The 22,865-nt window shown below is 56.9% G+C and overlaps 1 protein-coding gene across 3 annotated transcripts; it reads left to right on the forward strand.

Moving 5' to 3' along the window:
- Positions 1–8,430: 8,430 nt before the first annotated feature.
- TNNT2 (troponin T2, cardiac type) lies at positions 8,431–21,978 on the forward strand. Of its 3 annotated transcripts, XR_015722319.1 has the most exons (13): positions 8,436–8,444; positions 12,866–12,931; positions 13,296–13,331; positions 14,223–14,256; positions 15,387–15,447; positions 15,724–15,840; positions 16,707–16,784; positions 17,821–17,931; positions 18,642–18,816; positions 19,170–19,279; positions 19,797–19,887; positions 21,359–21,399; positions 21,745–21,978. XR_015722319.1 is itself a non-coding variant. In XM_045787694.2 (12 exons), exons 5-12 carry the CDS (start codon positions 15,394–15,396, stop codon positions 21,788–21,790), a joined length of 648 nt encoding a protein of 215 aa, XP_045643650.2. In that variant the 5' UTR covers positions 8,431–8,444; positions 12,866–12,931; positions 13,296–13,331; positions 14,223–14,256; positions 15,387–15,393; the 3' UTR covers positions 21,791–21,978. The 3 variants fall into 3 exon arrangements, 2 of the variants coding, with proteins under 2 accessions (XP_045643650.2, XP_087713418.1); XM_045787694.2 differs by lacking the exon at positions 18,642–18,816 and having other exon boundaries at positions 8,431–8,444; XM_087857292.1 differs by lacking the exons at positions 8,436–8,444; positions 18,642–18,816 and adding an exon at positions 10,870–10,896.
- The last annotated feature ends 887 nt before the right edge of the window (positions 21,979–22,865 follow it).

Consider the following 22,865-nt stretch of genomic DNA (forward strand, 5'->3'; position numbering starts at 1 on the left):
AACAAGGACCTAGGGTTTTTGGATGCTCATGTTCTAACCTTTGGAAAGTCCCCTGGCAGGTGAATGGTCTGTCCTCACATAGACCTTTCTTGGGAGAGGCTCCCAGAAACCCTCCTCCAGAGTGGAGGTCTGGGTGGGGTCTGAGGGGGCTGGCTTGGGCCTGGGTGTCTGGGGAGTCCTGGCGGCTGCTTCCTCATGGGCTTGAAACCCTTCGTGCCTGCACACGCTCCCCGGGTGACAATCAAGGACAGGCTGCGGGATAGAGTGTTGGGGGACATGACCCCGTGACTCCCTGTCCTTTGCATTCATGCCTACCCTCCCCCCAAAGAAGGCCTGACCTCATTCCTGGCAGGGGGACAGCCACCGGACAAGGAGACAATTGCACGCACAAGATGATTTCAGCTGGGGACAGGTGTGAGGACAGAGTGCGGCATGCTGGTGCCCGGGTGGCTAAGTGGGCAGGGGAGGGCTCTTGGAGGAGGTGACATTGAGCGCCCTCTGGAGACAGAGCGGGTCCCCCTGCCTGTATACCTACCACTCCTTGCACTGTCTACTCTCCTGCCCTAGTGTCCTTGGGACCCCACACATGCCCTGCTCTCTTGTGGGTCCTTAAAGTGGCAAGCAGTGTTGCAGTGTATGTTTCTTCCAGTAGAACTCTGGGTAAGCACCATCTCTGTTTCCTCTTCCCTTCTACCATTAGCTCTAGGAGGCAACGCTATCTGTTTGCAAGGACCGGGCACCCGCGACGGGATGGGAACAGCCCTGCCGTGTCAAGGTGTGGGTGCTGGAAAGTGGCCTGACTTTCTCACTACCTGCGTGCCCCCCGCTTCTCTGAATTAAATCCCTGCTGTAGAACAGTAAGAGCCTCACATGGTTCGTCCACGGGCACCAAGAACGTACTAGATTTTTTCTGGGGGGCTCTGTGGTGACTTAGGTGCTCAGGTGTCTTCAAGCATCTGTGCAAACAAATTATGGCCTGTTTGAAGGATTGTTGGGCTTACGAGGAACAGTAACCCACTGAAAGTGGCTCAAGGGAAGGGAAGGTCTAAGACAAGCAATCCCTAAATTCCAGGAGATTCCAGGCCAGGACACAAAGCAAGGCTGGGCCCCGTTGGGATAGACAGGAGAGCGGGACCATAATGCTTTTCCTCTGTCTCTTAGGGACAGCCTGGTTGTTCCCCGTTCCTCTGTCAGTCTGCCCCCTCTTCCTGCCCCTCTCTGTCTCTTCTCTGCTGGCCTGTGGTCCTGCTCCCCTGCTGACTGGCAGGCACGTGGCCTCAGCTCACACTGCCACGGATCTGCCGGCGGTGTGGAGGACCCCAAGGTGGGGATAAGCCTGGAGGTAGGGAATCAGGCCATTGGGGTCCGAGGCCACTGGGGACCAGTGGCAGCTGAGTTGATGGGGCAAGAGTATGAGAGCAGAGTTGGGCAGCAGCAAGTGGAAATCCCCCATTCTCTCCAGAATGGTGGCTGTGCTCACAGCAGAGTAGCTCCCAGGGCAGCAGGGCTGAGAGGAGAGTCCAGGACTGGGAGGCATGGCTACACGGAGGAGGAGGCCAGGAAAGGGGGAGACTGGCTTTCTTTACCCACGGAGAAACAGACAAGAGTGCGCAACACTGATGGGCAAGATCTGGAAGGGCCGGGGGCGGTTTGGAGCCCAGGGGCATACGGGAGGAAAGGGCCTAGCCCAGAGGAGGGGTGTTCCTTCTTCAGAGGTAGGGGAGAGGCCTTGAAGACTCAGAGACATTGAAGGGGTGAGTCAGCTTGGACTTGCTTTCCCCTTCCATTTCCATCCTGTATTGAGCCCCAGGATGTCCTGGGCACTGTGCTAGGGGCTGTGGACACAGACATGCAAGCCAACCACAAAATCCCTGGGCCCTGGCCTATGCATCTTACAATCTTGGTCCTGTATTCCTTCATCTTCAAGCCCTGGGGGAATGAACTTCAGCGGTCCTCATGGCCCCCTCAAACAACCCAGCTATCTGTCTGAGGAGAACTATCATTCTTTTTTTTTAAATTTTTTTAAAGGTTTTATTTATTTGAGGAGAGTACACGATAGAGCAAACGAGTAGGAGCAGGTGGGTGGGAGGGCAGAAGGAGAGGGAGAAGCAGACTCCCCGCTGAGCAGGGAGCCCGATGAGGGCTCCGTCCCAAGACCTCAGGATCATGACCTGAGCCGAAGGCAGACGCTTCACTGACTGAGCCACCCAGGCGCCCCGAGAACCATCATTCTTGACTGGAAGTTCTACCTTGTATCTGACCTGCTGAAGCAGTTTTGGTTCCTTCCCAGTGACTTGGCTTTGGGGGGCATGGAGAAGACCCACTTTGCAGGTGTCCTTACTGAGGCCTGCCCAGCCTGCCCGCAAGGCCACTCAGCGCAGTAGAAGCAGCCGGTAGCCTGGAAGACATCTTTCCCCACCGCAGCATTTTCAGTGTAGCTGCAGATGAGCCCTTCTCTCTGCCCACCGGACCCCTGGCCCAGAGACTCACGGAGTGTCTCTGAGGCTGCCATCTGCCCGCCAACCCTGCTCCCAGCCTGCCTTCCCAGGCCTGGGCCTCTGGCATCTGCTTTATCAGGATTCTTAAGAGGGACAGCTGGTTTATGTTACATGCCTGCTCCCTCCTCTGTTCCCTGCATATCTGTTCTGGTTTTAAATAGCTTATCTGAGCAGCTGGACAACCACATGGGCTTATATGGCGTGGGGTGCATGTTCCTTTAGCCCTGTCCCTGGCACCTGCCAAAATAGCAGCCAACACCCCCCGCACCCCCGCTGCGTCTCCTGCTGCACATCCCTCCCACCGCAGGGCTTGGCTTATGAGGCCCCAGCCCACAGGCCCGCTTAAAGCCCTCTCCATCCCCTGCCCTCACCCAGTGCCTGCTGAGGCTGAACAGATACCTCGGGACCTGTGGGCAGCTCCTGGTTGGAGGTAAGACTCGGGCCCGGCCTGAGATGGGGAGAGCGGAGAGGAGAGGGAAGATGTCTCGCAGCCTGGCGCCTTTATCCAGAGTCTGCCTGCGTCCGTCCACGCTGCGTGGATGTCCGAGTTGCTAGTGGTCCACGTTCCCTCCGAGAAGAGGGATGCACTTTAGAGGCGGTGTTGCAGAGATGGGATTCCAAGACTAGTGCTGTAGGGCGGCAGCAGCCCTCTGTTAGAAATCAGAGCCTTGGATTTGAGTCCCAGATCTGCCACCAAAGGTACTGTGTAGCCGGAAGGTCTTGGGTGAGTACCTTTCTCTCCCTGGGGGTCAATGTCCTCATCTGTAGAATGGACGAGATAATTGCCAGGCCTCTGCCTGCTCTAAAGACAATGAAGCTCTAACCAACAGGGTCTCCTCTGCCAGATCGCTTGGTCCCACCCCTCACCTCCAGGCCCAGGGCCCCCTGAACCTTTCCAGGCAGGTCCTTCTGGATTCAGAGCAGAGCAAGACTGCAGTCCTATCAGTCACAAGAGTCCTGGTGGCCAAATTCTCATCTTCAGCAATTCAGCGACTGTCTTGGAAGCATGGAGAAAGAGCACACGTGCAGAGGCAGACACGAGACGTTTGTCTGATTTCCTGAGCCAGCGCCACCCCCCTCCCCAGAGAGAAAGCACTGCCAAGCAGCATTTGGGGGGCAGCTGGGGGAGAGACCTCACGGCAAGGTCCTTTCATGGGCTGTGAGCCCAGCTTCAGGGGTTAGAGTCCAGCGGCCCCTGCCCCCAGGGTATCTGGAGTGTGACCCTTCCTCCACCCCATCCTGACATGCCCTGGAGGGACAGACCTTGCTCTGTGTCCTGGAGTGGCAGAAAAGGTCATATTCCCTTGATTTTCAGCTTCTCCTGGGCAGGCGGAGCAAATATCTAGGGAAGCCGTTGCCTGGAGTGTAAGGAATTTCAAAGCACATTCCAGGCCCCGTGCATTTGGGAAGCCACCTGACCTCCAGAATTCCTCCTCTGACCCGAGTCTCCCAGGGCAGGTCCTCCTCTCCCAGCAGAAGAGGAATCTGAGAGGCTTGGGTTACCCACTGGCCCCCCTCAAGCCTGTCCCCTAGCTTTGCTGGTGGGCTGACAGCTGCAGGCTTGGGAGGAGTCCAGCTGGATGCTGGGGACAAGCGCTGAGGGACAGGGCCTGCATTCCTCAGAGATTCAAAGACTTGTTTCTGCAAGACGAGAACTTGAAGCTCATCTATTTTATGGATAAGCTAATTGAAGCCTAGAGAGATTAAATGACTTAGCTAAGGTCACACAGCAAAAACTGGGTTTTAAACCCAGATCTTTTTTTTTTTTTAAAGTAATCTCTATGCCTAATGCGGGGCTTGAACTCACCACCCTGAGATCAAGAGTCTCCTAGTCTATGGACTGAGCCAGCCAGGGGCCCGTATATCCAGATTTTGACCCTACGGCCAGTGTTCTTTCTGCCTTGTATTGTTTTTGACTTACTCCGCAAGGAAGGTGACCCTGATCTCTTGGCTGTGAGGGAGTTTGGCTAGAAAGCAGTCTGTGGAAGCAGGTGAGGGTCTGGGTGTGAGGACGCAGCTGCTTTGGACATTCTCATGCCTCGCCCTGCCAGGGTCCTGCCCGGGTCTCATTCCAGAGCCACAGCCTCAGCCTGTCCCCTGCCCCTTCATCTGTCTCGCCTTTGGGCAGTTGGCTTGGCTGCGTCCTCTTGGGCAAATTCAAGCCCTTCCCTGATCTCCATCCTCACTATTTTTAGGAGCTGGATGGTGCTCCTGGGAGCAGGGAGAGGGCTCCAAGCCGCTCTTTCTTCCTCTGAGCCCCTGAGCCATGCCCTGTGACTCTGAGCTGGTGGGAGAGCAGGGCAGGAGAGGCGAGAAAGCTGGAAGTCACATGCCCCACGCTGGCATGCGTAGCTCCCCCGAGAAACTTCTCGGTCCTCCCTGAGGTGACAGACTCCTCCCAGGGTTCTAGTCCTGGCTACTGCCCTGGGCCTTGGGGTAGCGCATATCTGGGGATAGGGGGCTATTCTCTTTGGCCACTCTCATCCGAAGACCCATTTGGAGATGCTCTGGAGTTGGGGTCTTTCTTCAGCAGAATGATGCTCCATCCTCCAGCATGACACCGTACACACCTACCATCTCTTCCCACCCACCCCATCCCAGGGGAGCCAAACCGTGGCTCCAAGTTTCTGTCCAAAGCTCTGTGTAAACCCTCCCTCACTGCCCCTACCCTACTCTGGCAGAGGGAGCTGGGGAGGGCCCTGCCTAGCTGCATCCCTGCTTGTCCTGAGCCCAGCAGGACCGGACATCTCGGGGGCAGGTTCAGATGGGCAGCCAGCGTGAGGCGGCTGTGGGTGCTGGGTCTGGGGGCGTTCTCCACTCAGAGGGGCAGTCGCGAGCAGAGGCTCCTTCAGAGTCCCTCAGCCTGAAGCGGCTGCCTTGCAGCAGACATCATCCCACCCCACCCGAGCAGGGACGGTCCCTGGATGCCCTCAGGTGGCTGCCTGGGGCGCCACTCCAGTAGGATGTGCAGGGAGAGGTGGAGAGGGTGGTAAGCGGTGCTCTCTCTGTGCCCCTGTCCCCTGTGGCTTGAGTCTGAAGTTGGTGGCTGCCGTGCTGGGTGCTGGTGGGACAGCAGGGAGGGGCACAGGAGAGGCCCCTCTGAGGTGGCTGCGTCCATTGTTCTGATGCCACTCCGGCCTCACTGCGATCCCGCCCTCACACCACCTTATCCTTTTCCTCGCTCAGGCAGATAGACAGCTTTCATATGCCGAGCTGTGGGGGGCGCCATGCACTGCTGTGGACCTGGGAGGGTTGGGTTATAATAGGTATTAATCAGAGGTCTGCTCTGGGCCAGATCCTTTATTAGCTCTGAGCCTCACAGCCACCCCAAAGGAGGGGCCATTTCACAGAAGAGGGAACTGAGATGGAGGGAGGTTAAGTGACCTTTCCAAGGTCACAGGCAAATGTGAGATGGAGGCAGGATTCACACAGAGGTGTGTCCCACCTCTCCCTGTGGCCTCTCCCTGTAATTGCATGGAAATACAATAGAATCCAACACTGCCTAGTGCTTTCCACTTTCCTTAATGTCCACTTACTCCTTATAAAGATCCCTGAGCAGCCGGGATGTGTTTGCTGTATCTCCACGGTTCAGAGGTATTAAACAGACTTGCTCAAACACGCTCAGCAAGCTGATGGAAGAGGATTAGAATTGTCCTTTCCTATGGCAGTGAAGGGAGTATCTCAAAACGAGTTCCCTGGGCAAACATTCTTTAATTGGAATTTGTACTGATCAGAGGTAGTTTACTGTGCAATCCTAGGAAATGAGATAGGTCCCATGGACACTTTGCCCAGGCCCCTGCCATGGTACGTGTGCACAGCTGTGGTACAGATCACAGCCAGGATACGGACATCGCTACAAGCCATAATCTTACGCAGACTTCCCCAGCCCTACTTGGACCAGGCGTGTGTGACAGTCTACGGGGCTTTAACCTGTGTAGGCTCACGTGTTCCTGAGCACACTCAAGACACCAGACTGTTCTAAAACCACAAACATACTGTGTGCTTTAAAAAAATTTCCAAGTGTTCTCTATACCCACGGGGCGGCTTGAACTCACGATCCCAAGCTCAAGAGTTGCCTGCTCCGTCGAGTGAGGCAGCCAGGTGCCCCTCCTGTGTGCCTTTTACCACCACACCACCTCCCCTCCCCTTCCACCCCACGCACAACCCTCAACGAGCACCGATCTATTCTCCATTTCTATCATTTTGCCATTTCAAGAATGCTAAATAAATGAAATCATGTGACTCAGCCTTTTCCTCCTCCGTGGAGATTCACCCAAGGTGTCCCGTGTTTCGCTGGTTTATTCCTTCCCTTTGCCGAGACGTAGTCCACATGATGGCTGTGCTGCAGTCTCTTTAACCACCCCCCGGGGGAACTTTGTGCGGTGACGAGCACACCCCATGGAGAGGGAGTGCATAGCTTTGCTGCCCTGAATGCCTGGCAAGGTTGTGGGCTGGAAAGGCTGAGAAGCTATGGAAACATTGTTTTCAGAGTTACAATGATTTGCACCAGAACAGGGACATTCCAAACGGTTGGCTGGTTGAGGGGCAAGGAGTGAAATGGACATCGGCTGGTTGCTCTTATGGTGATGGGGGGCTTACTATCCCCCCCTCACCCCCGACAGAGGAGGAAGCAGGCTCCTCACTGCAGGTCACAGGGCTGATGAGGGGCGGGCTAGCTTCCCCACCCGCCCCCCCACCCCCAAGGCCTCTCAGAGGGTGGCAGCCTGGGGCCCATGAGGACGGGCTTCCCCTTCTGCCCATATTGACAGTTTTTCTCTTTCTGGAGGGAGAACAGAGACCATGTCTGACATGGAAGAGGTGGCGGAAGAGTACGAGGAGTGAGTATCTGGAGCAGCCTGTCTGGGGTGCTGGCCCCCTTCCCACCCCGCCCCTCACACCTGGCCCAGGAGCCTGCTGTGGGGGGGAGGGGAGCAGCTGTGTCCGTTTTGGGGATCTGACCTGTGCTTCTGTGCCTCTGGGCTGCGGATCCTGGGCTGGCCACAGGCTGGGAGACTTTTGGAAATAAAGAGGCTCAGCTCCCAGGCTCAGCTGCGGTCCCACCTGGCTACGACACCAGGAGGTAGAGCTTAGAAGCTGTGTCTCCTGAAAACGTTCAGTGACTGTCCCGAAGCCACAGAGCTGATTGTGCTCCATAAAACCCAAATCAGAGCTCAGTGGTAGCACTTGTCTGAGAACCGTGCTCCTTCCAAAGTGCCCTGTCCACCGCCCCGCCTGGGGACAGCCTGGGGGTGGGACACTGGCAGCCAATCTAACGATGATCTCCTGGACGGTGATGCTCACCAGGGAGGACTCAGAGGTATCAGGATACAGAGCTCCTGCCCTCGTGGGATTTGCTCTCCTATGGGCTGTCAAGATGTCAAATGTTGGAAGTAATCAGCCAAGAGGGGCTGGGCTTGGAAGGTGGGCTGTGGGTAGTGCAGGGGCTCTAAGGAGGGGGAGAGCCGTGGGGGCTGGGGTAGTCAGGCTTACCTGCGCAGGATTTGGATAGGGAGAGAAGGGTGAGGGAAAGGTGTTCTAGGGTCTAGTCTGGCAAAGCTCAGCGCAGGGAGAGAGTGGTTAAGCGGGCAGATGCTGGAGAGACCAAGCAGAGGTTTGGGGACCCTGGATGAGAAGACTGGGCCCGATAGGGGTGCTTTGTAGGTGGGCCAAGGAGGGTGAGCTCCATGAGGCAATGAGGGAAATAAAGAACAGACTTACCTTCAGGAAAGACCAGTGTGTGTGTGTGGTGTGAGTGTGTGTGTGTGTGTGTGTGTGTGTGTGGTGTGCCACTGACAACGTCTCCTTTTGCACGGCAGGGAGCAGGAAGGTAAGCACACGCTTGTGTACTCGTTTGGACGAAGGGCAGCCCGGGTGGAAACTGACCCACCTCTTGTCTCCTCTCTTGCGGCCGTGCTCTTCTCGCCTGAGCAGAAGAAGCTGTGGAAGGTACGGAGCTCGGGCAGAGGGAGGGCCAGAAGAGAGAGACCCCGGGAGCCCTGGGAACATGGGTTGTCTGTCCCTGCCCCCCACTCCCAGCTGAGCCAAGTTCCTCCGACAACCACGGCTTCTAAATGGGAATCAGTCCTGGCCTTGGTTGCTCAGGTCTTCAGCAAAAGGCTTAAACCTGTTTCCACTGTCTGTCATTTTGCTCACACAGAATCACCACTTTTTCCAATTAATTATTTTTTATTTTTTTCTCTATTTTTTTTTTTACCATGGAAAGTTTTAAATGCATGTGCAAGTAGCAAAAATAGAATTACATACACCCCCCCACCCCTGCTTCCCCAAGCGCCCAGCATCTGGCTTCTAAAATCCTCAACTATGGCCAATCTTTTCTCATCTATTCTTCATCTGCCCTCAGTCATTCTAGAGCAGACATCCCGAATCATCCCCAGACATCGTATCATCGCATGCTTAAGTAGTTCAATAGATATCGCTAAAAGATGAGCACTATTTAAAGAAAAACATAACTCATAACACCATTATCACCTCTAAACACATTCAACTTGATAATTTTTCAAATGAGATTATGGAAGCATTCAGTTATCTGAAATATTTAAAAAAAGATTTTAGTTATGTATTTGAGAGAGAGAGCGAGAGTGCACGAGTGGGGAGGGGGAGAGGTAGAGGGGGAGGGACAAGCAGATTCCCCACTGAACGTGGAGCCTGATGCTGGGCTTGATTCCTGAGATCATGACCCTGAGACCATGTCCTTGAGATCATGACCTGAGCCGAAACCTAGAGTTGGACGCTTAACCGACTGCTCCAGCCAGGCGTCCCGCTGGAACATTTGAGATAAGCATGAAGACATCATTATCTTCTGGAAAGTCCGTTTTGACCCATAGACCCATTCCTACTCTGGTCTGTTCTCACAGTTCTTTCCTCAACCTTATGCCTCATATCCCCATGAAAGAACACCCTAACCTTTGTCTCTTCCTGAGTGCTTGACACATGGAAGTGATTGAGGCCTCACTCTAGTCCCTGCCCAGCGCCCCAAGTGGCCCAGAATAGCCCTCAGTCCCCTCAGGCTTCTGCTCCCCAGGTGGGTTGCATCCTGACCCTTAGAGGCTCAGCAAATTCTCCGAAGTCACATTTCGGCACACGGCGTGTGGACATCAGGAGAAGGGGCTTCCGGAAGGTCTAGGGAGAGAGCCAGGGGCTTCCGTAGGAAGTGCCTTCTTCCCGAAACCTTCCAAGGAAAACGAGGAGCCTCTCACACATTTAGAGCTCTTCCAGGGTGCCTGGCCAAGGAGTAGACACAGGAGAAACTCACGGGGGAAACTGAGAGGGGCCACGGAGTCACTTTATTTTTCAAGGAACACCAAATACGTCAGAAGCTATTTGAAATATTTTTTGAATCAAAAATATAGCTGGCTCCACTTTTTGCTGTGTTCCCTGCCTAAATCTCGGTACAGTGGCTTTTCCTTTGCTTTGGAGGACTTGCCAGCTGGTGAGTTTCTGGGGGCGGTATTTGAGATACAGACCTTTGGATTTGGGACTAATCTGCCTGCAACACACAGTAGGATTTGGCTGTGAATTAACAAAATAATTCTCTGCTGTGCTGGTGGACTGAGCTCCACGTAGCATCTGCCTTGCTTGCAATGAATGGACTCCACCTGCCTCCCACATAGCTAAGTCCCCGGCGATTAAATGACCAAGAAAGAGCGAGGTTGAAAGGCATGGCCACTAAGCCTACAGAATGGACAAGGCCGTGTCTCTTCTTCCAGCAGAGAAGGAGGACCAATTGCTGTAAGCTCTTCCTTTGGGCAGATGTTTGCATACCGGCGTGCTGGTCTGTTCCCTCAGTGCGACAATGCTGTGCCTTCCTTAGACAGGGGCTCCTTCAACCAGACCAGGCACACCTGTCCTGTGCCAGGCACCCCAGTGGGGCTTTCAGAACTGTGACTCCTGGAAACTGGAGATGTTTTGTGGGATATTGGAGAGGCTCACGCAGGGTAGGAACATGGGAGAAGTTTGATGGCAGTGAATTGTTCCCACTCTGCTCTTTGGGGCCTCTGCCTTTGTGTCTAGAGGCAGAGCAGGAAACGGCCAGGTCCCATTTACTGAATGACTCCCATGGGCCAGGTAACTGCTAGGTGCTGTGCGCATGGTCGATCATTTCATCCCTACATAGACGGAGAAGTGAGGATGATTATTTCCATTTTACGGACAAGGCACGTGGGAAGCTGCTGATAAGTGAATCGCCCAAGTTGCTAGAAGTGGTGAATCAGGTATTAGGACCGGAGTTCAACTCCAAAGCCCATGCTCAGAACCATGTGCTGTCCCCCTGCTCCCATCCCTGTCCTTCTGCTCCCAGACTAACCTGTCTCGCTTCTCCCCTTCGCTGCGGCCACTCCCTGACCCCCAGAAGAGGAGGACTGGAGAGAGGACGAAGACGGTAGTACAGCTTTTACTTTCCTGTGCTTTCTGCTCCCTGCTGTCCTGAGCCTGGCTGCGGTAGCCAGGCCCTGTTCTGTGGCAGAGTCGGAGGGAGGGGGGCACAGGTGTGGAGTGGATCAGTCATTTCCTCCCAGCCTCAGAGGGGCCAGACCACCAGCTCCTTTCCCTGGTTCCTGATCTTTCTCCTGGGCTCGGTGGTGGGAAGGACCCAGGCTGGCTTGTCCCCCAGCTGCTCTGAATGTGGCTACAGAGGGGGACTAATGTTTGGAATGAGTGGCCTTTTTCTGCCCCCGCTGCCCATACTGGGCCCTCCCTCTGAGCTGGACAGCACCCAGGCAGGGTGGCCAGGGCGTGAGGGGCCAGGGGACAAAGTTATCTGAAGAGCAGCTGGGGGAACTGGAAATAGCCCTAGCAGAAAGGACGTGACGTCAGCCTTCAAATGTGCACAGCTGTGGGGTGGTGGGGGCCTGGACTTGTTCCCGGGCCCTGGGGAAAGGGCTAGGCCAAGGGGGACAGATTTGGGCTGAAGTTTAGTAAGAGCTTTCTCATAGTGATGTCTCAAGACGCGGTGAGCGTGTTGCCTGACCACTGGATCAGGGTGGGGGGTATTCTACAGAGAACCGAAACATTAGATGGCGTGGGGGGAGGGGTTAGCAAGATGGCCTGAAGAGGACTCCAAAGCTGGCCATACTCTTGCTGGCCAGCTTTCTACTCTCACCCCTTCTGGAAGGATCTTCTTGGAGGTAAGGATCCTGTGGGGATCAAAGAAGAGACATCCCCAGGCCCAGACCTAGGAAACTAGGACAGAGAGCATCAGGCAGAGTGATTGGTGGCCGGTGTTTCTTTCACCATGGCCCCTCTCTCTCCCGCTCTGAGGCTTTTTCTTCTCCCTCTGCCAGGAGGCCACTGCAGGTCAGCCCAGCCGTCAGTGAGCGTTCCCTAGCACCTCGTACAGGCAGAGCCCCGTGCCTGGCGTCACCCTGTCTTATCTGTCTGCTCCAAGTGCCTGACTTGGGTGGGGACCATATCCTGCCAAGCAAGGGGATGAAAATAGAAAAATCCTACCAACTCTCTGGACAGTACAGATGTCTACACGGGGGGCATCTCATCCGCCCACCCATAGTCTTGCCGTTCTGGTTTCCTTTACATACGGATGAAGGGTCCCTAGAGATACTGAGTTCAGGGCAGGGGTTCCCCAACACCGCACCTTAAGCAGGATACGTCCTATGGTGTGAGATCCCTGGGGGGAACGTTCGGGGAGGAAGGTTGGGGAATGGGGTGGAGTCCTATTGCCAGGGAGGCTGCTGGGGAAAGGTGCTAAGTCAGGCGGAAACAGCTAGCCACCACCTTCCCACCTTGCCAGGCCCGCAAGCCCTTCTCTGCTGGTACCCGCAGCACCTACCACACCCTAACACGATGCTACCCTAGACTTCCAGGCCTTCCAGTGGCTTTCTGGTAGAGCACAGGTCTCCATGCTCAGAAAGGCCCCCTTCCAACTCCCAAACTCCAGGAGAGGCAAGTTTAGACCAAAAGGACTCTTCACAAGCCTGATCGTGCCCTTCTGTCATGGTTGACCAGGGTCGGCAAACATTTTCCATAAAGGAGCGGATAGTAAATATTTTAGGCTTTGCGGGCCACACACTACCTGTTGCAACTACTGAACTCGGCTGTGCTGTGGCAAAGACAGCCGTAGGCAGTGTATACATGACTGGATGTGGCTGTGTTCCAATAAGACTTTATTTACGGAAACAATCTGGGGGCCAGATTTGGCCCTTGGGCCAGAGTTTGCCAACTTCTGGTTTAAACCCAGAACTCAGCAGCCCCTTGTTATTCATATCGGTGACCCCCAAATTCATCTGGATCCTGGATGTAGCTAACCTCCGTCCCCAGCCTTCTCTGATCTGGGTTCTGCCTGCTAGCCTAAGTAGGGGCCTTGGGTGTTCACTGTGTCTGGCTCACTTCTCCAGAGCAGGACGAGGCAGCCGCAGAAGAGGCTGAAGGTGAGGCTGAGACAGAAGAGACCAACACAGAAGGTAAGGCTCTGTCCGGGGTGAGGGTGCGAGGCGCTTTGTCACGGTGCTTTGGGGCATGGCGGGAGCCCCCAGAGGCATTCCTATGGTGCTAGAAAATCCACCTGGAACCGAGTTCCAGCCTGTGCAGCAGCACGTCCTTTCTGGGCTGGGATCCAGACGCCAACGGTCCGGTCAATGACCTTGACTGTGTGCTGCATTCGTGTCAGGCAGAGCCTTGCGCCCAGGGGCAGGTGTGTGAATAGACACTCCCTGACCGCGGGAGCCGGCGGGGTGCTCTTTGGTTAGGACCTGTGTGTGGGGAAGCCTCTTGGCAGGGGGACTTGAGCCTAGAACAACAACCTCAGTGATTTCTCATGTTGTTTAGGAGATGGACAAGAAGGGGAGGCTAAAGAAGCCGAAGGTAAGGACTGTGGGACATCAGGAGAAACGTGTTGGGGTGTCAAGGGAACCCATACAAGCAGCTTTGGGGGAGACTGCCCACCAGGCTCCCTCCAGGGAGGTGGGCAAGGAGGGGCTCAGGGGAGGGTAAGACAGAAGTTGGTGACCATGCAGGTTTTGGGTGTTGGGCTCCAAACCTCTGTGCCCCGCATTCCAGAGAAGTTGCCTGGGTGGTGCCCTGTGGGAGAGGGGACCAAAGTCCAGTCCCCGATTTGAGTAGGGCCCCCAGAAGTCACGTGACCTACACATACAAGACTCCTGGAACTCAGGCAAAATCACTTGTAAAGTTTGGTGTCTATATGATGAAATCCCAAGACATAGATGGGCCGTGTGGTGGGTCGCTGCAGTGGTCCTTGTCGTGTGGCAGGCTTTGGAAAGGGTTCAGTGGTCCCAGTCACATCTCTGGAGGGGAGGGACAGCCAGCTGGGTCTTGGCATCATGCCCATCAGCTTCCCCCTGGAGGCCAGGAAGTCCAGGGAGCAACCAAGGAGGCAGAGACCTGGGAGGGGACTCTGGGGCCAGAATCCCCTGGGACAGTGCCATGCGACCCCACCTCACTGGGAAGCAAAGCTGCCTTGCCAGAACTGGTGAATGAGAATTGGCTTGGAAGTTTCTCTCTGGGAGTGTGTGCTTCCTGTGAGGGCCCAGCTGTGCCCTGAGATGTCCCCCTGGGAGCTGCTATGGGAGCATCTTCGTGATGCTCCTGGAACCAGGAATCCCCGGGGGCTGGAAGGAATGCACTGTACAGGTGAGGAAATGGAGGGCCATGTGTGTACCCAGCTCATCAGGGGCAGAGCTGGGACCACATCTGGGGCCTCCTGACCCTGTGGCTATGTGCTTCTCCCTTCTCCAGATGGCCCAGTGGAGGAGTCCAAACCAAAGCCCAGGTGAGTGGGACACACCTGTGGTGAAGCCCTGAGAGTAGAGTGCCAGTGAGGAGGGATGATTAGGGCAGGACGGAGTGCCGTATGGCACAGTAGGCATGCGCTGGGGGGTGCGGCAGACACAGGCCACCATGTACGGTTGTATAGGTTGTGCACTGTACAAGAGCCGGCTTGAGGGAGAGCGGGGGCTCAAGTGCACCCCACACTCCATTACCAATTGCATATCCTGTCATGGACAGCACTGTATTCATCCAGAGGGAAGGGGTGGACTGGTTAAGGCCTTGGACAGATACCCTCTCCTATCCCACAGCACGGCTGGAACACCTTCCTCTGTAGCTGAATTGGGACCCGAGGGAAGAAGGAAGAAAATCTGGGAGAGCTGAGCAATGACGCTGTGCAAGCCTTGGTGGCTTCACAGTGTCACAGAGGGGCGGGGCAGGGTGGCTTAGTGCCCCCGCATGTGAGAGCACATGGAAGCTGTGGGTATTGGGGCTGGGGGGGTAGCGGGGGTTGGGGGGCAGCGAGAATCCCTCTTGGCTAATGCTCAACCTGTCAGCAGATGGCGTCTCCGCCCACACTGGTGGGCTTCTCCCTGTTTCCACGGGACCTCCTGAAACCAGCCCCGGAGACAATCCCAGCTCTGCTCCTTTGTCCAGTGCCTTTCCCTTTGCAGGCCCTTGATGGACATCACAGTATCTCATTTCAGCCCTACCCAGACCTGAGGGCAAATGGGGAAACTGAGGACCAGAGCCCACTGGACCTGGTGTCACACAGCAAGCATGCGTTGGGGTGGGGACCAAACCACAGGACTCCAGGGCTCATGGAAGATTCTGCGGGGTCAGCCACACGTGTTGTAGCTTCTCCACTTCCTAGCTGTGTGGTTTTGAGCACGTCACTACCTCTGAGCCTCAGGTGTCTTCGACGAGATGGGTGGTCCCTACGTTGTGGGTGTAGGGGCAGAATGAAGCCAGAGGGCACGTGTGAAAGAGCCTGGCGGCCCCGCGTGTGAGGCTGCTGTCCTCGACAGCTTTCACTGTTGCAGCCGTGCTCCTGCAGGAAGGAGAAGGGCCCTGCCTACCCTGGGCACCCACAGTCCCCTGGGTTCACGGATTCCCTCCTCTTCTCTCCAACAGACCATTCATGCCCAACTTGGTGCCCCCCAAGATCCCCGATGGGGAGAGAGTAGACTTTGATGTGAGTGCGCCTGCGGGGAGAGCGGGCCCGGGCTGGTAGTGGTTGCTCAGGCCCGGAGGGGACCTGGGGGGGCCGGCGGGGGTGGGGTGACGTGGCAGTGGGATAGCGTTCGGCACAGGCCTGGCTGGGCATCATCCTGGGTTCAGGCCACTGTGGCCCCTTCCCTGGCCGGGCCCCCAGCCCGCCTGTCCCTTCTGCTTTGCGGAGGGTGCCACCTGCATATCCACTCTCCTCTGGACCGTGGGGGTGGCCGCTGAGCCTGCTGTGCGTTCGCAGGACATCCACCGGAAGCGCATGGAGAAGGACCTGAACGAGCTCCAGACGCTGATCGAGGCTCACTTTGAGAACAGGAAGAAGGAGGAGGAGGAGCTCATCTCCCTCAAAGACAGGATTGTGGGTGTCCAGTCTGCCATGGAGATGCCCCCAGAGGCCGCGCTCTGTCCTCCACCCTCTATGTGAGGCCCCGCCTCCTCCAGGCAGCCTTCCCTGGAGCCCCTGGCCCTGAGGGAAGTGGGCTCTCCCTCAGGATCCCCGGGGCCAGGAGCCGCTCCGGAGGCCCTGCACTGTGGCTTCTCAGCCCCGCCTGCCCGCACCATCAGACTGGATGGTCCTTGGCAGCCGAAGCTGCTGATTGTCCCTGGGCGCCCTGGGCTCTGGCTGTGGGGTGACCAGTCAGATGTCTGTTGTCCCACCTCTGCCCCGGCTTCCCTCACTGGACACAGCTTGCCCTATTAATGCAGGGAGGATGATGTGGCCTCTGCTGGAGAGAGGGGGGTTATTTTGTTGCTTTGTTTCTCTCCCCACCACACTGGCTGCGCATCGGCCCAGGGCTGCGCCGCTCCGGCTGGCCGCCGAGGGTTTGGCCATCTGTCGGTGACCGCGGAGCAGCTGCCGGGCCGGGGCCAGCGTGGGGCCAGGGCTGTTGCCCTCTGGGCAGACGGGAGAAACCTGCCTGACATTTTTCACATCGTTGAGGACAACCCCATGATGAGTGCTGTTCAGTGCAGGTCCCCTGCACACGCCCGCCGCGGCCTGTCTGTATTTAGCTGGCCCACCTGTCGAGTGGCCGTCTCTATCCGGTCCACGGAGCTGGCTGAGAGCAGAAGCCCTTGCGGGCAGGGCCTGCGCTGCCCTGAGACTCGGAGGGGAACATTCCCTGTGGCTTCTCTTGCCACTGCTTTCCCTGGTTGCTCCCGGCACCTCTGATGACACCCCCTCCCTGGGCACGCCCTGGGCAGGCTTGGCCTCTCTCCCCACAGGAGAAGCGGCGGGCCGAGCGGGCCGAGCAGCAGCGCATCCGGAATGAGCGGGAGAAGGAGCGTCAGACTCGCCTGGCTGTGAGTGACCCCTAGTCCAAGGCCCGCAGAACGCCCCCACTGTGCTTCCAGCTCCTTCCAGGCCCCCCGGCCCCTCTCTCTTCATACACACTGATTCAGTCCACGAGCCCTTGGAGAGCGCTGGGCATTGTTTGGATTCTGATGATACACAGTAAACAAGACAGAAATGTCTGGGTCCGCCTGAACTTACTATTTGATAAGACCCTCCATCCAGCAATTCCACGTCTGGGTATTTACCCGAAGATGAAACCACGAATTTGGAAAGATATCTGTCCCCGTTCAGTGTAGCCTTATTTACAGTGGCAAAGGCATGGAAGCAAGCCATGTGTCCGTCGATGGAGGAACGGATAAAGAAAATGCCCCCCCCCCCCCCACACACGCACACTGGAATATGATTACTCAGCCATGAAAAAAGAAGGAAATCTTGCCATTTGTGAGAACATGGGTGGACGGACCTTGAGGGTATGACGCTAAGTGAAATAAGTCAGACGGTGAAGGACAAATATCGTACGATTTCACTTACACGTGGAATCTGAAACAAACCAAACCCAAAACACCAAGCTCGGAGATGCAGAGAACAGACTGGTGGTTGCCAGAGACAGGGGGTGAGGGTGTCCGAAATGGGTGGAAGGGGCTGAAAGGTGCAAACTTCCATCATAAGACAAGTGGGTCCCCTCCAGCCCTCCACCCTGCCCTTGTGCTGGCTCCCGGGGCACGGAAGTCCCCATGGCCCTCTTCCTGTGTTGCTGCTGGAGGTCCTTCCAGAACAGCAGGCCTCCTCAGGGGGCTCCCTGCCAGAGGGGATGAAGGGATCCACCCTTGGGAATCATTCTTCCCTCATTCATCCACAGAAGTGCTCACAGCTCCTGGTGCCAGGCCCTGTGCCGGGGGTGGGGGGGTCCCCTCAGGGGGCTTCTTGCCTGGTGGAGAGAAAGCTCCACTCAGTGGACCCTTAAAGACTACAGACTTCGGCCCAGTGTCAGGGGTTCGTGTCCCCACCCCTGATTTGCTCTCTTCCTCCCCTCCCGGAAACCAGGAGGAGAGGGCCCGACGAGAGGAGGAGGAGAACAGGAGGAAGGCCGAGGATGAGGCCCGGAAGAAGAAGGCTTTGTCCAACATGATGCACTTTGGGGGCTACATCCAGAAGGTAGGTCAGGGAGCAGCAGCTGGGGTCTTCAGGGCATCCTGGTGTATGGGGAGGAGTGGGGTGTCCACAGACTTCAAGTCGGATCCCAGGAAGAAATTCCTACCTGTGTGTGAGAGACAGAAGCTGCCTCTTGCCCACCTCCCTCCGAGCTGGCTCTCTGCCTGACTGTGGCTTTCCCCAAGAGGGGCCCCCTGGGGTGGGGGCTCCAGGCAGAGGCCCCCCAACCCCCCATGTCAGCGATGCCCGGAGCCCCCCAAGGTGGATGGTACATCTGGAAGGGCCCTGTGCCTAGAATCAGAGCTCTGGTGGGAGACCCGGATCTTACAGCTGTGTGGTCTCGGGCAACCTCAGAGCCTGTTAGCCCATCTGTAAAATTGGTTTAATGTTGTCTGCCCGGCCTGCTCCGAACTCAGGTGGGCTAACGCAGCCAGCATCTGTCCTACGCAGCTGTGAGATGGTTTATTCCTGCAGACTCCCTCAGCTCCTAATTTTTGTGCCCTACTCCTGCTAGGTACTCCATTCTCAGGGGAGGAGAGGAAACATAAAATTGATTTTCTCTATGCAGTGGAGAGATCAGAACATTTTCTTAGATTTCTAAAGTCCCCAGCTCAGAAGCAGACCAGCCTGCCTGCTTCCGTCCCCACAGTGACCACTCCAGCCAGACTTTTGGCGTGGCCCTGCTCTCAAAACAGTCCTTGCTTCACCCCCAGACTCCTGTCCTAATAAACAAGGTTGCCTACAATGAGCGTCTGAATCACCTTCTCCTTCTCCCCTCTCTGCCTTTGCCTTCGGCCCTGTGCTCTGCTCTCTCTCTGTGTCTCTGTCCGGGTCTCGTTCTTTCTCTCTGGGTCTTTCTCTCATGGTGTCCTGGCTCTGCAGGCCCAGGTGGGTACAAAAACCTCTAACCCTCTTCCTCCTCATGGTTTTGGGGGTTCCCTGGGAGGGGAGGGTGCCTGGCTGGAGGGGTGGAGTGTGGAGAGTGGGTTCGTGGGAGGAGGGAGCCGGGAAAGGGAAGAATTTGGAAAGGCAAAGGAATAAAGGACTGAAATGGCCCTCCTGGCCCCTGCCTCAGTTTCTTTGGGAAATCCAGGCAGTTGATGGTGTGGGCGTCTCAGGAAGAAGAGGACAAGGACCTGATCCTTCTGCAGGCCTTGCCTTACTCCCTATTGGGTTTTGGGAGGGTTAGGGGAGAGGAGGGGTATTCTCTAGCTAACTCCCCTGCTTGTCACTCCTTCCAGACGGAGCGGAAAAGTGGGAAGAGGCAGACAGAGCGGGAGAAGAAGAAGAAGATTCTGGCTGAGAGGAGGAAGGTGCTGGCCATCGACCACCTGAATGAGGATCAGCTGAGGTGGGGGCTGGGGTGCTCAGGGCATTGCATACATCTGCACGGGAGGGCAGGGGGGCAAAGGGAACATTCTCACCATGCACCACCAGGAGGCGCTGCCACACCGCATATTTTTTCCCAAAGTCTCTTTTGGTGGGAGCGGAGTTAGGCAGAGCTGGTCAAGCCATCTCTGTGCTTTGCCTCCAGGGAATAGGGAAAGAGAACTGAGCAGGCACCTCACCCCTCTGAGCTTCTCCTTACCCGCCTGCACCCAAGGGGTGGGAAGGGGGAGTGCTAGAAGGGCTTTTCCCTCTTCCCCCGGAACTCCGCCCTAGCGGCCCCTGGTATCTGTTTCTAAGCACTGGGCACTGCCATCTGGCCCTATGCTGAGCTAGGCGGGCTGGGGGTCCCCTTAGCAGGCCTGGAGGTGGAAAGGAGGGCTGGGGCCTCTGGGGGCTGGGTCAGATTTGAGGTACAGGCAGCTGGAGGCCCTTCCTTATTGTTCCCTCCCCCTCCCCCATCCCCACGCTGGCCGGTGCAGGGAGAAGGCCAAGGAGCTGTGGCAGAGCATCTACAACCTGGAGGCAGAGAAGTTCGACCTGCAGGAGAAGTTTAAGCAGCAGAAATACGAAGTGAGCCTGCTCCCGCTCCCCTCCCCCATCCCATGCTCCTCCTGGTGTGATCAGGTCCTACATTGCGGCTGCCCTCAGGCCCCTCTCCCCGGTCCCTGTCACCCATCACCCCGCCAGCTCACACACCTGCCCGGGTGTCTTGTCTCTGACAACGCTCCATGTCCACCACTGGGCTACAGCTTGCTGGAGAGGTCGGATGGTTCACTGGCTGGGGCTGAGCAAAGACCCGTTTCTGGGGTTCCAGCCCTGGGGGTCTCCCTCCCTTCTGTCCCTGAAGGCCTTGAGGCAGCGGCTCAGACGCACTGAGCCAGATGGGAGAGGCAGGAGGCACAGAGCGAGGCCTCCGGGGGAGAGGAGGCCCCACCAGAGACGTAGCTGCCTCACCTCTCCCTGTGTACCCCGAGGCCCCGTGTGGGCACAGCCGGCTGAGCGTCAGACTCCCAGCCTGGAGGGTCCCAGGTGTACAGACAGCAGGCAAGAGTCGGCTCAGCCAGCATCGGTCCCTCACGCTTCCCCAGAGGCCTTCTGCCTCTAGGAGCCCAGCTTCCCTTTCGGGGCCTGCTTTCCTGTGCCTCCCGTGCGACGGGCCCCTCCTCTGAGCGCAGCTCAGGCCCCCGTGGCTGCAGAGAGACAATTTTGTGCAGTGGCAGTGAGCGTGGACTTTGGAGCCTCACTGCCTGGGTTCTGCTGCTAGCTCTGCCCCTTACCGGCTGTGTGACCCTGGGCCAGTCACTTACTTTCCCTTGTTTCCGTTTCCCAGCTAAATGACAAGGATACCAGTGGGCCCTATTTCACAGGGCTAGTGTGAGACTTACAGGTGTACTAATGGTAATAATAACAGTAATAGTAGAAGTTATGCCTCACAATAATGCTGTGGGTTAATATTTGGGAAAGTGCTCGCCGGGCAGCCTCCCCACGAAGTGCTCGGTGGGTATTAGCTACTCTCGGGGCCTCACCAGGGCTGGGCCCTCCTCTTTCCCTCTGGTCCCACATTTCACTCTGCACCTGGCCTGTCTGGCTTAGATTTGGCCCAACTACAGGGCGGCGAACTGTGGGTGTGGCACGTGGCCGTACTGTCCCTCTTGAGCACCTGGGCACGAGTGCCTGGGGCGGGGGGTATCGGGCTGGGCTGGGGCTGTTCGGAGGGCTTCCTGAGGCCCAGCCTTGCACAGATTCTCAGAAAGCCTCATTATGCCACCCTTGTCCTGAGCCTTCCATAGCTTTGGGACCCCACAGTGACAGGCCACCGGGGTGGCCAGGAAACCTTTCCTTGGCTTCTGCGTGAGGGACCTGGGCCCCTCTGGATCTCTAACCCTTCTGACCCTCACAGCATTGCTGCCTGGCTTCCTCTCCCTTCTCCCCGTCCTCCCTCCTCTTCCAGAACTATGCAAAGCCGGCTTCTCCCTCACCCCCAGCCACCTGGGACCTGAGTCAATGAGCTCCAAAGTTACCCTGTCTTTCCCACTTACAGATCAATGTTCTCCGAAACAGAATCAATGATAACCAGAAAGTGTAAGTTTCTATGTCCTTCCATCACCCAGCCTTGCCTCCGCCTTCCCTGTGTTCCAGCCATCCCACTGCTCCTCTGAGGGCTCTGGCTCCCACCCCTCCCGCCTCCCCTTCAGGGCACACGCTGCTTCCTCCTTGGGCTCCCCCATGCTCACTGCTCAGTGGGGAATAGAGTGCAGGGCTCCAGAGGACTCCCTCCAGCCCAAGGCTGCTGCCCCACTCTGCCTCAGGAGGCAGCTCCAGGCTGCCTCTCTCAACCCTCGGCATCACCCCCTCGGCCTCCTCCCTGTGGAGACCTGCTGCCCTGGCCTGGGTCCCGCTTCTGACTGGGCCCTGCTTCCTTTGCAGCTCCAAGACCCGCGGGAAGGCCAAAGTCACTGGGCGCTGGAAGTAGGGGCAGCAGTCCCCTTCACTGAAGATCCTCACTGTGTCCCTGTCCTGCTCGTGCCCAGCTTCTGGGGCCCTCCTGGGCACTGGAGACAAACTCCGGTCTGGAAACCAGGAGCTGGCCCGGCTGGGAGCTGCTCTTCGTGCCTGTATCCCCACAAGCCCACGCATGCCAATAATAAAAGCCAACACACATCGCATGTCTTTTCTGTCAGCTCCCCTTCAGAGGGAGGGAAACTGAAGTGAGAGCCTGTCTCACAGGGAGTCAGGGCCGAGAGCAGACCCTCAGGGACACAGGCCCCTGGTAACTGCTAAACTCAAAGGAGCCCCCTCCCACCTGCTTCCGGAGGGGAGAAGGCGGCTGGGCCCTGGGAAGGCACCGGCTTACTCAGGGCCCTGGGCCTCACAACAGCAGAAAGGCTTATGACGGGAGCTGCTGTGAGTCACCGTGAGGCCCACTGGGGGAAGCGCTGAGTGTGGGGACATGCGTTCCTGTTCCTGTGTGAGTCACTCCTTGGGAACAATGGAGGCCTTTTCTCTTTCTCTTCCTGGGACTAGGAAGCAGGCGTCTGAGGGACAGGGAGCCCTTGAGGAAGGAAAGAGGGCCAGTTTCATCAGGTAGCTTTTCAGGCAAAGATGAGCTGCTGAGAGGCCTGGGCTGGGAGGAGTGCTTCAGCTTTCTCCCTTCCCGCCATTTGCAAGTCCTCTAGGGCTTGAGCGCAAACCAGGGACTACAGGGTCCCTGAGTTGAAGACAGCATGGCACCATGGAGCCCAGTTGGCAGAAGGGAAACGATGTGGGATGGTAGAACCCCCAACTCAACAGCTCCCTAGAGGAACCCCTGAATGTGGCGCCCCCATGCCTCTGCTCCAGCCGCTCCCTCTGCCTGGAAGCCCATCCCTCAATTCTCCACTCGTCATCCACCACAGGGAGCCCCACTGTCCCTGGGAAGTCTTCCCATGGTCTTCCACACAGGGCGATTCATCTCTCCTTGTTCTGAGCACCCCGGACCCTCCCGTAACTGCTTCCACGGTTATGCTTCTAATACTACACTGTGTTCCCTTTGTACGTGCTGGCATCAT

This window comes from Ursus americanus, chromosome 2, assembly GCF_024610735.1.
Source record: "Ursus americanus isolate L20-20 chromosome 2, mUrsAme1.1.p, whole genome shotgun sequence".
Classification (NCBI taxonomy): Eukaryota; Metazoa; Chordata; class Mammalia; order Carnivora; family Ursidae; genus Ursus; species Ursus americanus.

Excerpts from the sequence above, each read along its gene's own strand:
- TNNT2 (XM_045787694.2), top strand. The coding sequence starts at position 15,394 with ATGCCCAACTTGGTGCCCCCCAAGATCCCCGATGGGGAGAGAGTAGAC. Across the intron at positions 17,932-19,169 it reads TTGGGGGCTACATCCAGAAG|ACGGAGCGGAAAAGTGGGAA; the intron begins GTAGGTCAGGGA and ends CACTCCTTCCAG. Across the intron at positions 19,888-21,358 it reads TTAAGCAGCAGAAATACGAA|ATCAATGTTCTCCGAAACAG; the intron begins GTGAGCCTGCTC and ends TCCCACTTACAG.